Genomic DNA, 14,108 nt, shown 5'->3' with positions numbered 1-14,108 from the left:
TTATTATCTTGAAGCCTCAGTTCACATTTCTTTCCACGCGCTTCTCGCCCCTCGATGTGATCAGCTGGCAAGTCTGAATACCCTAGCTGGCTCTTCTTCCTCCTTACCAGATCCAGGTATAGACATCCGCCCGAAGAGAAAGGGAAGATTTCTGCCTGTATCTCCCTTCCCCCTCGCCCCCCGCTCCCATGGTTGAAAGCCCGTGGTTTCAGGTCGTCCAGTCTATCTCCTATAGGACAGATAGGGGATAGGTTTCCCTTCGATTCCTTTGTAAATCCTCTAAAGAACTCGGGGGAAAATTTTCTGCAGTACTTATGTTCTCTGTATTTACATAACCTTTTAAACGTTGTACAATATATATGTATAATATATGGTGTAGTTTTATTTGTATATAAATGGGAACGTACTTGTATTATGTGCAGACAAAAATGTTATGGTTTCTTTTCTTTTTTCAAATATGGAATATATAATGATTAAATAACAAATATTTGCTGACGCTCTATTTCTCGCTCTCGTTTTAGTAGTGTTTTATTTAAATATACTAATAATTTGGCCTCCAATAAAAAAAATGGGTAAGCTAAACAGTTATAAATACGGATGTATTAATTTGGGCAAGAAAGCGCGCGTTCTAATTGTTGTTGTTGGTTTGGTTTATTTTACTTCATATTTCTGCCACATTTGGTTATCGCGAAAATGAGGATGAGTGATGATATAATGAAATTGATGAAGGGACCTCACAAAGAACAATTCAGGCCGGGATTCGAACCCGTGACGAGCGCGCATTCTTGTTCCTATGTGTTGTACTCTGCAGTGAATAATGAAATAATTTGGAATGTAAAATGTATCCCAGAACTAAAAAAGCGAAATGAATATTGTTGAAGAAACTACAAAAAAGTGTTTTTTGTTACCCGTTCATCCCCTCTAATATATTTAATTTTTGCCACCTTCCATCACTTTTTCTAGCTGTATAGATTTAATCGCGATAAGTAGCTAATGAGCTTATGGAAGTCACGAGGGACAATCATCATAAATCTAGAACTCTGGACTCTTGATTTCACAGTGCCCTGCAAATGCACTGGGGGGAAATTATTTGTATTTTCTTTTTCCTTTCTTTAGCGTTGCTTTTCCATCACTTTACCTAACTTCTGCCATGACGATCAACGTTGATTAAATTAAACGGATGAAAAGTGATTACAAAGGAACACTCATGCCAAGGCCAGGGCTCGAGCCCGGATCCTTCAGTAACGAGATCGTGAGATGAAGAAATTAGGGAAATCAAGCAATGCAATTTTTTTGGAGAAACGTTAATCATATGCGGTGTTTCAAAAATCCAATTGAAATGTACGTACCACTCAGTAAATACGCAGTTTGCTTAGCCGATACCCAAGTATCCGAATAGTTAGAGCTTTCCACTCATCTTTGTTGTCGGCCGACTTCCGTGGGGAGTGCAAGTGGCCCCGGATCGGTACCAGGTAGACACACTGTGGGTCCAGTCCCTATTAGCTTTTATGTACATAAAGTGGACTTAAACACCAAATCAATCAACCGCGGGGTAGTGGTTATCACTGCATGCTATGACACCAGGAGTTCCGGGTTCGAACCCCGACCGTGGCATGGGTGTTTTTTGTGTTTGTCTCTTCATTAATTGTATTGTACCATCTTCGCGATTAACAAAATGTGTCAGCGATGCTAAGTAGCATAAATCAAATCATTGATTGATTGTTTCATTTGGTTTGTTTTACTTCGCTTTTCCTACACTTTTGGCTAATCGTCAAGAGGGTACGGTAAAATTGATGAAGGGACAAACACAAATAACACCTATGCCCAGGTCAAAGTTTGAACCCGGGATCTCTGGCTTAATAGTCAAATCAACATGTTTTGGATTTTCGTAAGTGGGTGGAATTAACACGTGCTTCTTTTCAGTAGTCCTTCCTCATTTTGCAATCCTTTCCTTTCTTTGACGTTCTATTTTTAGGAATACTGGACCCTAAAGGGGGGAGGGGGATTATGACACACACCAACCTCCCTTGGGCACATCACTGATTGCTACCCCAAGTGTCGACATCACCGCACGTCACTGGTACTGTACCACCCTAAATCCGAAAATCCCGTTGTACCCCCTGTACCCGCCTAGATAATTTGACAGACGCAAGGTGCTACTGTTAAAGGAACATATTTTCAATTCGCTCAATAAAAAAGTTTTAAGTATATTGTTTATAACTTACAAGCATTATCTGATTTATCTTACTTAGTTACCACAGAAATTCAAGCCATTGTAAACTTATTCTACTACATTGAGCTTGCTACTATGTAGTTAGTTCATTGACCTGTGTTGTTGGAAACCTCTTTAAGGAGATGAAAATTGTGTAAAATTTCTGTGAAACGATGGAATCAGATAAAGTTTACTCTCAGAAAATCACGCTCCAGATGAATGCTCCCTTGCGTAAGGGGGGGGGGGGGTACAGTTTTCTAAAGAAGTGGTCGCGTCGATTCAAAGATAATATATAAATCTTCATAAGAAGAGTATATGACTGACCTCTTCTTTTAAATTTTTCAAATGGAATTTTCCGAAACGAAATACTTACACAAATGAGACGAGACATTGGGGGGGGGGGGGGGGTACAATGTACTCCTGTACTTCATAACTTTGTAAGAGGGAAAACTATACTTAAACCTATATATTAAGAGATTTTTGAACATAGAGATGATACTGAGACAAGAAAAGTCTGTGTTTCCTCTCAAATTTCGAAACGAGACGGAAATAAATCTCTGCAAAATCAAAGCGAGGCAATACTTGATGTCCGAGATGATCTCGTTCGAAACTCTGGTATCCTATTTGAAGAAATTGGTAAAAATAAATTTAAATTACTGTGTGTCTTATCAGACATACCAAGCGTTTAAATTTATTGACTTGTTGTTTTTTTTTCAAAATGTCGTGTATTTTGTTTACTGTAATTGCAAAGGAGCCTGAGCTGCACGGTTTAATCTGTTTATATTATAATTCCGTATTTCGACGGTTCACAGCATCGAAACAAGATATAAATCAGAAAAACGTTATTAAGAAAAGTTTTGCTTTAATGACATATACGTTGTGAAACTTTGAGTGGTGACAAAATGTACGTGTTCCTTACGATACATTTCTCGGGTCAGGACGAGATATCTCGCCTTGTAGGCTAATTGAAGGGTCCAACATGCACAGAGCTTTGGATTCCACTTTAAACTGCAGATTCAGTCCCGATTAGCCCATGAAGTGGATATAAAGTACATAGAATAAGTTTAAACAACTTCTGATTGAACACCGAAACAAAAGAAAAGCACAAACAAGAACGAGAAGGACCTCAGCACACCAGAGGGCCTCCCCGATGGCGCAGTGGTAGCGTCGTCGCCTTGTAATCAAGGGGTCCCGGGTTCGATACCCTATGGAGGCACGTGGCACAGTGGTTCGGATCCCGATTAGCCTAACTGTGCATAAAGTGGACTTAATACACCAACTCAAACAAACTCAAAGTCACCACACAGGAGACGAGATAAGGCTGTGACAATTCTCGACTCGTCTCATCTCGATGTCATTCCTAGGTCAAATGAAAGGTTCCCCTTTCCTAGACATTAGAACAGGGTGCAATTTGTGATTTTATCAGAGGATGATAACTTACTTTTACCTAAGTATTAGATATAGTACTTAGAATTGGACATTAATCGCTTAAAATCTAATTTTGATATCGAATACAACACAAACACAACGCCATTTGAAGTTAAACCCTAAAGTCAAACTGGAAGAAAAGTATATTAGTCAAATGAATGCAAGGGATAAATGAGACTCACTGCAGGTCCTATGGTTTGCCAGTTGGCTTGTCAAGGCTACTGTGTTATCTAGACTAGACTTCATTCAATTTCTTGCAAATTTTTCTGCATGAAAAATTATGTAAGAGTATGTTTAAAACTTCTAAAATATTTTTCTTATCAGTTAAGGTTAGGTTTATGACATTTCACATTCGGTTGGTAGATATTGGTAGATTTTTGATTGAATTCACAAGGTCTTTGAGCAAGATGGGAATGTTTGATTGAGTGACTTGGTTTATTTTACTTCAAATTTCAGCCACTTCTGGTTAATCGCGAAGATGAGGATGAGTGATGGTATGATGAAATTGAAAAAGGGACGCTCACAAATAAGAACCATGCCCAGGCCGGGATTCGAACCGGGGATCTCTGGCGTCGTAGAAGGCTATGCTAATCACTCCTCCACGGAGGCCGGCGAGGTGGGAATGTGTTTTGGATTTTCTTTGTAGATGCGAAAATCTTTAACTGTGACGCGCACATGCTTTTGCTTCCTTTTCACGGAAATGAGGAATTTACAAGTCACCTTAAAACATGCATGTATATGCATTTGATACTACTAAGTACGAAAAGAAACCTTGGCCAGTTCTTCATATTATCCACCAAAGATTGAAAAGAGAAATAAAACAACTTTCGAGCGTTTGGCTTTCCTTGCTTGCTCTGATATCTGAAGGATTTCGGTTCTGCATATGTAATGATAGTACTTTCAGTGCTTGATGAACGTCGTTAGGTACAAATAATTATGTTACAAATAAATGCTTTGTCAAATGTTTTACAAACATTCCAAACTTAGACCTCTTAGGAGTTGATCGGGAACCATCTCAACTCAATATTTTTTAAAAAAATACAATACCCTATAGATGTCTGACGAAATACCGAATACATGGCTTCTAAAAGGCATTGGATGTGGTACACATCTGCCATAAATTGTTTAAAGATATTTTTATGCTTAGCTATGGGACTTTAAAATTAAAATGAACTGAACTGATGTGGACTCTATAAGTATGATGTATTCAATAATATGGTTTCTATATCCAGTTGGTGAGAGACGATTATTCCTGGTTGGGATAGCTGAAGATAGAGGGGATGGGTGAATCCTCCTCACCCCCTTTACTCTCACCCTGCATTAAAAATCAATAGCTGTATCTTTGTTCGCAATTTTCACATTTCGAACTCCTGATATTCCGTTTCGTTAAATTCAAAATGAGCCCATGAAAAAGGTCCAGAGCTTTATATTTTTCAGAATTGTTATCTGGTTAAAATCTGTTTTTAAAATGACCATAAATACTAAGAAAAGCAAAGAAATAAAAATTATTTATGCCAATTTTTAATTAAAAAACAGGAAATTCGTGTGCTGATCTAAAATGGAATATGCCTTCACATTATACCTATAGGTACTACCTTTTAGTATATACATGTGCGCGCGCGTGTATATATATTATATATATATATATATATATATATATATATATATATATATGGGAGTGGGAGACTGAATTTTGTACCCCCCAAATGAAAAACGTTCCTGCGCCACTGTGGAAAGGTCATATCGAAATATTGCTATTTGATGTTGCTCGAAGTTTTTTTTGTTCGTTGCAGTTTCAAGATATCATCCCTTTTCTGTTACTTATCTCTTTTGGGGACGGGGCAAATGCCTCTGTGTACCCTGCTATATCTGCCAATGTGACGCAATATATTAAAAATTTGCCCCCTCTAGGATTGACTTTGCCACCCCTACAAAGAATTCCTGGCTACGGGCTTGATTTTATTCATGGCTTCATGGCACCCGTATGTTGAACAAGAAAAACGAAATTGTGTGAAAGGACGCCAATTAATTATGTATAATCACTGCGAAATCAATTCATTTTCGAGAAACATTCTTCTAGCCGTTATGGGAATTGAAATTGTAATATCGTTAATGGGTTGATAATATTTTATCTGCTCACAGAGGTTCTGGGTGAGCAACTTCTGTTTTACATAACATATACCTTTGATTCTCTTTTCTTTACATTGTAATGGAATTTTTGTTAATTTTGAAATTTCGTTATCTAGATCGTGTGGGAGACGGTGTTTGATTGTCACTGCGATGGTATGCCATCTTCTGGTAATTCTCTAAACTAAACTATCAAGTTTGTTTTTTCTCGCATATCACGAGACTTCGAGATTACTATTTTCAGCACAAGGTACCGCTGAGTGTTCCGTTCCTTTGCTATAGAAGATCTTATGGCGACTTGTATTTGATACCTTTTGGAGAAATTTTTTAGTTCATCTACGTGGTCGTGTAGTTTAATATTGAATAATGTGCTCCATTAGTGTTACTCTTTGTTGAAAACCTCAGTTAACGTGAACATGGCGTTGCAAGAAGAAATTGTGCTGCTGATGTCGGTGAAGTGTTATGCGAGCATCAATCGTTTCCTGATCTTGGGTTCCCTTGAATCGTAGAATATAAATCGGGACCGCCCGTGGCATAACACCTGGAAGTGCAATGGCATGTACTGTTTTTAATGATTTAAAATTGCTACTTTAGAAGAGATTTCAAGTGTGTGCGTGTGTGAGTGAATTTTTTGATACATAGTTTATTAGTCGTACCGGTAGACGAACTTGTACATGTAGGGCGTGTTATCAGCTAATGAAGAGTACAATTTTTGTGGTTCAAGTGTATCCAAGTAGTAATCAAGTGTTGTGCGTGATTTTATCCAGTAGCAGTCAACATAAATTTTAATATATTTTGTTTCTTCTGTCCTGTCAGTGAGCTGGCTAGTGCTTGACTACTGCCTGGTGGAATTCAAAGTTTTGAAGAGGTCTCATGATAGTAATGCAAGAGGTAAAGAAGAAATGTATTAAAAAATCAGGCAACGCGAACGATAGTTAATGAAAGGTGAAATAATTTTGTAGGCAATCGATTCAAGTCACACCATGTCTACAACCACCTTTGTGGACAGGATAGACCCATTTGCAAAGCGATCATTGAAGAAGAAGCAGAAAAAGTCGCAGGGATCCTCAAGGTATAGGAATGCGACAGATGTGGAATTACAACCTCTTCCATTGCTCAAAGGTAAGCTGTAGCTGTCAAATGTTGTTACTGTTGGATAGATTCACATAGAAATAGCAAAATCGTGTTTTGTTTATTATGAATTTGTTGATGCCCCAAGCTATATTTTTCAGGTGCATTAATTACTACTGCAAGTTTCAGGAAATGGAATGGATTGAACTTAATGGAGAACATTATTGATAAATCAATGGTTTAATAACTGTTCACCTATGTTTTGCATTTTACTCGGAATGAATGTAAAATTCATATTTTTTTTTCTCGAAATTTACATAAATTAGTCAATTCATATGGGAAGTCATTTGTTTTTGTTTATGCATAACTTTATTTAAGTACAAGGAAAACTCTTCACCGTATTTAAGGTGTTACACAAATTTCGATTGTAGACCTACATTGTGATAACGTGTCTGAAGGTGTTTAGATCAGCATACACACACTAGCATTTTCATTTGTAATAGACATTGTATGATGGAATAGTAACTTTAGTTTCGGGATTAGGAGGTCAAAATTAGTTAGTATACCGAAAATTAACAAAATTGGAGACTTTCTCTATATTGTAAATTCGCTCCCTTTAGTTGATTGTATGGAGAGCTTAGCATTCCATACTTCAGTTTACTGGAAAATGCATGTCAGTTTGACATACAGAATTTCATATTACCAGAGGTAACGTTGTCGCCTTGTAATCAAGGGATCCCAGGTTTGATACCTGGTGGAGGCACATTGCACAGTAGTTCGGATCCAACTTTAAATTGCAGGTCTAGTCCCAATTATTCTACATGTGCATAAAGTGGACTTAAATCAAAAACTCAAACTCATTATTACCAGAGGTTGGAGGTTAATTATGTGTATGTATATCTCTCTCTCTCTGTGTAATCCCTTGTAAATAAAAATACCCCAATAGTTGACTCATTCATTTTCATTGTCTTTAGGACAAATATGAAAAAACAATGGGTGAATGTCTGTTATATCGGAGACACTTTTCTTCAAATTTACAGGAGAAACTACTTACAGAAACGAGTTTCTGTTGCATTTATCAAACTTCGTGGAGGTATTTTGTCACTATGGGACGCTGCACAACAGAAATTAAGCACTTTTGATGTAATAAAGTAGCCTTTTGTGCGAAGCGACAACATTATGCCGTTGTTTCCATTATGAACCTGCAGATTCCGCGAGTGTCGAAAGTCGCATGGTCTCGCAAGAGGAAGAAGTGTTTCCAAATGTGCCTTTTTTACCAGAATTTTAATTTTTTTAACTATGCTTACCTAACCTAACCTTGCTGGAAATGGTTCAAGGGGCTAACGTGAATGGTTTTTGGGGCTATCGTGAATGGTTTTTGGGGCTATCCATCATTTGTGATGACATAATGAACATGAAAGTAGGTATTTTTCGGTTAAGAAGGTTGCAACACTGCATGCCCACTCCAAATCGACAAAACACAAGCACAACGCGTGATGATCTACAGCTGTGCGAGAAATATTCTATGTTCCGCAACGGAAGAAAGGACCCAAAAGAATTACTCGTAATGTGAAAAATCGAAGTTATTTTCATGTAAAAAGCATAATGGCACCTTGAAATAGGTTTCGCAATACACAATTGGTAAGTACAAACCATTTGAAACTGAAAATATGCGTTAGAAAAGTGTCTCCGATATAACAGACATTTACCAAACAATGTAACATTTTTTTAAAAATATGCATGACTGAAGTTTGTTGAAGGTATAGTAAAGAAGATAAAGGAATGACACACACATGCTTCCCTAGGTTTGAAACTGGATTTCAATATACCATTTGTTGACCATTTGAGCACTAGTTACAGCCGATAACTTGGTTGCAGAATTTAATTAGCCCAAGTCGTAAGAAGTCAAATGTTAAAACTAGAATACTGAAAACAATCATAAATCAACTACACATCTCTTCTCGTAGTGTATTCAGTGTCTGCACTATTTGCACTGTGTTCTGGAGGGTGTACAGTGTGGTGCATGGCATGCATTCACCAATCAAGTGAATGTTTCAAGCAACATACAGGTATTTGTTGAATCTTGTGAACTTGAACACCGATGTTCTTGCATACAGTATCTACTTTGATGAATGCAGTTTCCTTGTACCAGCCTGACTGGGACACACCTACACTACATCTATTGTCAAAATGTGCAGTACAGGGTAATTGATGATGCAATGAAGCCATAAGTTTCAGGTTAGAATCCATTAGTAAAGCATCACCTTTGAGGTTGTTCTCATCATAAGAATTAAGCTAAATAGGTCGAAAATGCAATGCAAGACAACCGAAATACATTAACGCTAATTCAGTTTTCTTGTTCAAGGGAATGCAAATGAAATTGCTGGTTATCCAATATAAATAAGCATTCCATGTTCTTGCATGAATATTACATAAGATAGTGGACCAAATTTCCATTATGTTTATAAGCATCAAGACTGTGTGGTCATCACATGTAGTCCCATTGCTGCTGTTTTGAGACTTTCGAGACTAGGGTCTGTTCGTACTTCTCATCAATCTCCCCAATTGTCTGTCCTCCCTAGAGTACTGCATGGGACCACTTTCACTTCCTCATACTTATTCGACTCTCCCACCCTCAAGCGTATACATTTGAATATTATTTTAATATGACAATAATCATACTCACATATATATATATATATATGTAAAATATCCACCTCTGTAGTTTCAGCCCACAATAAGCTATTTCATTTTCATATATGTATTGGTAAGATAGGCTAAACTAAATTTTAACATTGAGATGGTGAGTATGTTTACTTAAGTTTCAATTTCACTATGTTTTTAACTTTACAATCCATATTTGAGTGTTCACTACCACAGACGAATTACGGTTATACGTGTACTACTGGGCTTCGAGTGTATTCCGCTCATTTTGCTTGTTAGAGCGTTATTCGCTTGAGTCAAGAATCTCTCAATTCTGTATGCTATGTAGCGTGAATCATGCAAACTATTTGGCACTCAAGCGAAATGCTCTCCCTGCAGCGCTCTAGTCCTCACGATGCTGAGTCATTGTGGGAGTCCCAACAAAATCGAACCAACCATTCGGCTACATGAGAACTCTGTGACATGTTGACCTAAGTAAACTAAGTAACTAAGTTTGGATTCCTGATGCACTGTGGTGGTATGAAAGCAAGAATCTTAAATGAAATACCGATTAAGGTATGAATGGGTGATCATGTATTTCATTCATTCATTGTTCATCCTCACTGTCAACATTAAGTGATATCATCATGATAACTCGTGTTTTCTGCATGCATTCTATAAATATGTATAGGCATATATTGAGAATTTTTTCTGGTTGCTGTGTTTGGTACTTTAGTATTATATGGACTACCTCATTTGTCTACGTTAAATTATATTCCCCTCGCAAACTTGAGTCATTTTGTTAGGTTCCATAAGTGGGAATCATATTTGGAGGTAGTCCGTATAATACTAAAGTACCCTGTGTTTTTTGTACACTGAGATTTTATCCATTCCACTTCTCATGCTTACTAGAGTAGGTTAGGCAGGTCAGGTTTGGTGCTCTTCGTCATAATTACTTTGAGGCATTAATTATATGTTTCAGGTAGGTTAGGTTTGTTTTTCTTGTATGTACACATTGCTTGCATTGTAAAATTATTTTCTTGTATTTTACAGTTATTACAAGCGTAAGAAAACAGTAAATGAAAATAAATGTCTAATGAAAGGAGTGTGTGTTCTCCTGAAACGTGACAAAGAAAAACTGTTTTCTTATGCTTGTAATAACCGTAAAATACAGGAAAATAAGGTTAGGTTTGATTGTATTAGTATTTCCACAATTTTTATCATCTACTGAGCACATATACAGTTTTTTCATGAGCAAAGAAGAGTTCAGACAGCACCAATGTACGAGCTTAATCATTTGCACAAACTAGTTTTTCCAAACATCAAACTTCTTTCTGCGGTCATTTTCAGTATTCTTGAAATAATCATTACAGGATCAAAACTATAGCCTTCAAATGCATACTTGTCTACAGTTTGTGACAACATGCAGATGGCGTGTCTTTCGATATTTTTTTTATTCACGTGACAAAATTTCGCCCCTGTGCATTTATGATTGTGCTTTTGGATTTGAGTGTGTGGACCCATTCTTCTTAATGATTCACATTGCTTGTTGTACTTCTACTTCAGTACAATAAAGCCATGTATATTACACAAGTAAACATGTGTATCAGATGCATGACTTGATAAAAGATATGATGAATTTGTGTTGAAATGAAATGAATATAAAAATTCAAATTTCCAAACATGAAACATTGTTTCCTTGTACTTTATACTAATTTTTCACATAATTCCTCTCTCTACATCACTTTATAAAAATGCAGCAACTCTCTGCATGTATAATGGATATTTATTTAGTGTTCTTTAATGAACTTGACCAATAATCTTATTAACTGTCAGGATAAGAAAATTGAATTTTTATATTAATTTCATTTCAAAAGCCAGACTTAATTTTTCGATTTTGAGGTTACAAAACCAACAACTCTTTAGCAGATAGTATTTGTTGCAACTAACTATGTGTAATATTTAATAACGAGCAATTGTTTCATTCTGTATAAATTCTGTTCTTGGAGTACATGATGTGATCTTGAATTGGGAAGAGGGAATTTTATTGCCAAAAAGGTACAGAGAGTATTGATTTTTCAATCTTCAATTAGTGACCACAGCAACATAACTTTCTTTTTCTCCTTCCAACACAGATCAATGACAGATAGTACAGTCTGGAGATTGTTTTAAAAAAAATGTTCACAGAGGAGACTAATTCAGGGTGGCGACAGACCTGGAAAACCGGGAAAAGTCAGGGAATTTGAGGTGTCAAAAAAAGTCAGGGAAATGTCAGGGAATTTCGTTTTCATTGACTTTTTTATTTATTTAAAGATATCGTTATGGAACTCTACATGGGAACAGGAAATACGTACATGGAATAATTCAGACAGCTACTTTAAATCATGTATTTCCCACGATATTTTCAACTTCTATGAAAACCATTTGCATCACAGAGCAAAGTGGCAGGGTTCTAACAGGAGATCGAGTGCGTATCTATCGTCACACGGGAGCCACATCTTTGTATTTGTCGCACGAGATATGTTTTGAATTACCAAGCTAAGTGCGCACCATCGACTTTTGTCGAGCGAATAATAATGGAGCTCAGTCGTTAGGGCATCTGACTACTATGCAGGAGACCCGGGGTCGATCCCCTGCAGGGGAGAACCGGGATGTTTTCCACCTATTCAAACTGCTCCAGCACTCACCCAGCATCATATGAAGCTGGTACCTTGAGGAAACTTTGAGGGATAAAGGTAGCCAGGAGCATGCTGCTGATCACATCACCCCCACCTTCAGCCATGATCAAGAAAGTGTGGGGCCCTAACTCCACACCCCTATACACCTTCATGGAAAAGTGCAGGGGAGCACTTTACTTTTACTTCCTCAAAAAATCTGTTCCAACATATCAAACTGTCTCGAAAATACGTAGACCATGTGACCTACAATTTAAAATAATGGTTTAAAAGCACAATAGAGTATTAAGTTTCGGTATATTTGGCAGATAAATGTTCTAAAACAAAAACGCAAACTAACAAGTCAAAATAATGCCAATTTTTGATGCCATAATATTGGTATATGTCACATGAGATTGATTGATTTTAATTTTTTGGGTGCGTCACCACTTATGGTCATTATGCACCCTTCAGTATATACGAGGAAAATTCCATTATCTAAAATCCTTACCTTAAAATTAAAAAAAAGTGGTATGGAAAATAACTTTCAAGATATCAAACTCTCACGAAGAGGCGTAAGCCATGTGACTTACAATTTGAAACCATAGTTTAAAAACACCATGATAGTATAATTTCAGATATTTGCCAGAAAATGCGCTAAAGTGAAAATGTGAATTTTGGTAAAAATAACACCGTATAGTAAAAAATAAAATTAAGATAATACACCAATTTGAAAAAAATAACAATATATCAAGGTCCCTAACGATTAGGCATAAATAAAACAAGAATAACTATCAGTTGTAATTTATTGTATTAGTAACAGTAAGTCTTAACCTAATTTTCAGCATAATCACCACCGTTGTTCTGGCATTTGTCGTAGCATGGCACTAAATTTTGTATGCCAATGGTATATGTGTCTGACAGCAAAGACTGGAACTATGTCTACCACAGTGTAGCTGTCAAATCCTTGCCCTGCCAGAAACCTCTTCAGTTAAACAAAGAGATGAAAGTCAGTACATTCAAGGCTAGAGCTGTACAGAGAGTGGTCCAAGATCTCTCACCTGAAGTGAAGCAAAGGGCCCATGTGAACTCAGCTGTATGGGGTTGTGCACATTCGATTGGCCTTCCGTGAATTGTCTGACCATACTATCACTCACGACGTCCGGTCTGCACACCTCACACAATTGCTGGTGGCTCTGTGCCAAATTCTGATCATGCAATGTAGGTTACATCGCAGTCGGTGGGAGACTGAGATGAGAGCTGCAATCTTTAACCTAGAACTGTCCTAAAACGGCTGCATTGCAACTGTACCAGATTACAGCTACATGCCACTTCTTCCTGGCTGCATGTGTGTGTGTGTATCTCTGACCACTAGTGCTGCGTATAGGCACCATTGGAGCTTTTTTTTCAGGATGCCCCTCGTATATGAACTTTCAGAAGCTTTTTTATTAGTGTTCCTTTTTTAATGTGTGGTTAGGTAAATCAGGTACCTATACAGTGCAGTTCTATAAATTTTTTTGCGTTAAATTTCTAATACCTACATACCCTTTTTGTCAGCATTAATGGTATAACTGCATGTTGTCAGTTTCACAGTACTTCACTTGGATATATTGTACTGAAGCAGAAATCCCATTGATAATGTAAGGAAATATGACAGTTTCTTTTGTTCAAATCAATTGTTTCACTTATATGCAAGAGTTAAGTTGTTTGCTTTACAGAGATGAGAGAAGTAGCTTTATGCATTGAAAAATGAGTCCTCACTCATGGTTCTTGCAAGCAGAGGGTTCCAAACCTCAGTGGAAATATCAACATATAATACAGAGAATGTATAAGGAGACTTATAAATTACAAATTGTATTTCTTAATAAATCAGTGCCGTGGTGGCTCAGTCGGTAACGCGTCTGACTACCATGCTGGAGGTCCCGGGTTCGATCCCCGGCCGGTTCAAATCCGGGAACTTTTCTAACGATGGA

At 37.2% G+C, this 14,108-nt stretch overlaps 1 protein-coding gene across 2 annotated transcripts in view; it reads left to right on the top strand.

The window, feature by feature from the left end:
- Positions 1 to 6,003: 6,003 nt before the first annotated feature.
- wdb (serine/threonine-protein phosphatase regulatory subunit widerborst) overlaps positions 6,004 to 14,108 on the top strand; it is a 181,650-nt gene continuing 173,545 nt past the window's right edge. For both annotated transcript variants that reach the window (XR_014443497.1, XM_083137991.1), the window contains exon 1: positions 6,004 to 6,889. Coding sequence is in view for 1 of the 2 variants with exons in the window: in XM_083137991.1 (XP_082994117.1) it covers positions 6,751 to 6,889 (139 nt within the window). In the remaining variant the exon portion in view is untranslated. The remainder of the gene's footprint in view (positions 6,890 to 14,108) is intronic.

Source organism: Lepisma saccharinum, chromosome 16, assembly GCF_977018435.1.
Source record: "Lepisma saccharinum chromosome 16, izLepSacc3.1, whole genome shotgun sequence".
Lineage (NCBI taxonomy): Eukaryota > Metazoa > Arthropoda > Insecta > Zygentoma > Lepismatidae > Lepisma > Lepisma saccharinum.
Note: the sequence above shows the minus strand (reverse complement) of the source record. Positions and strands in the feature narration are given on the sequence as shown.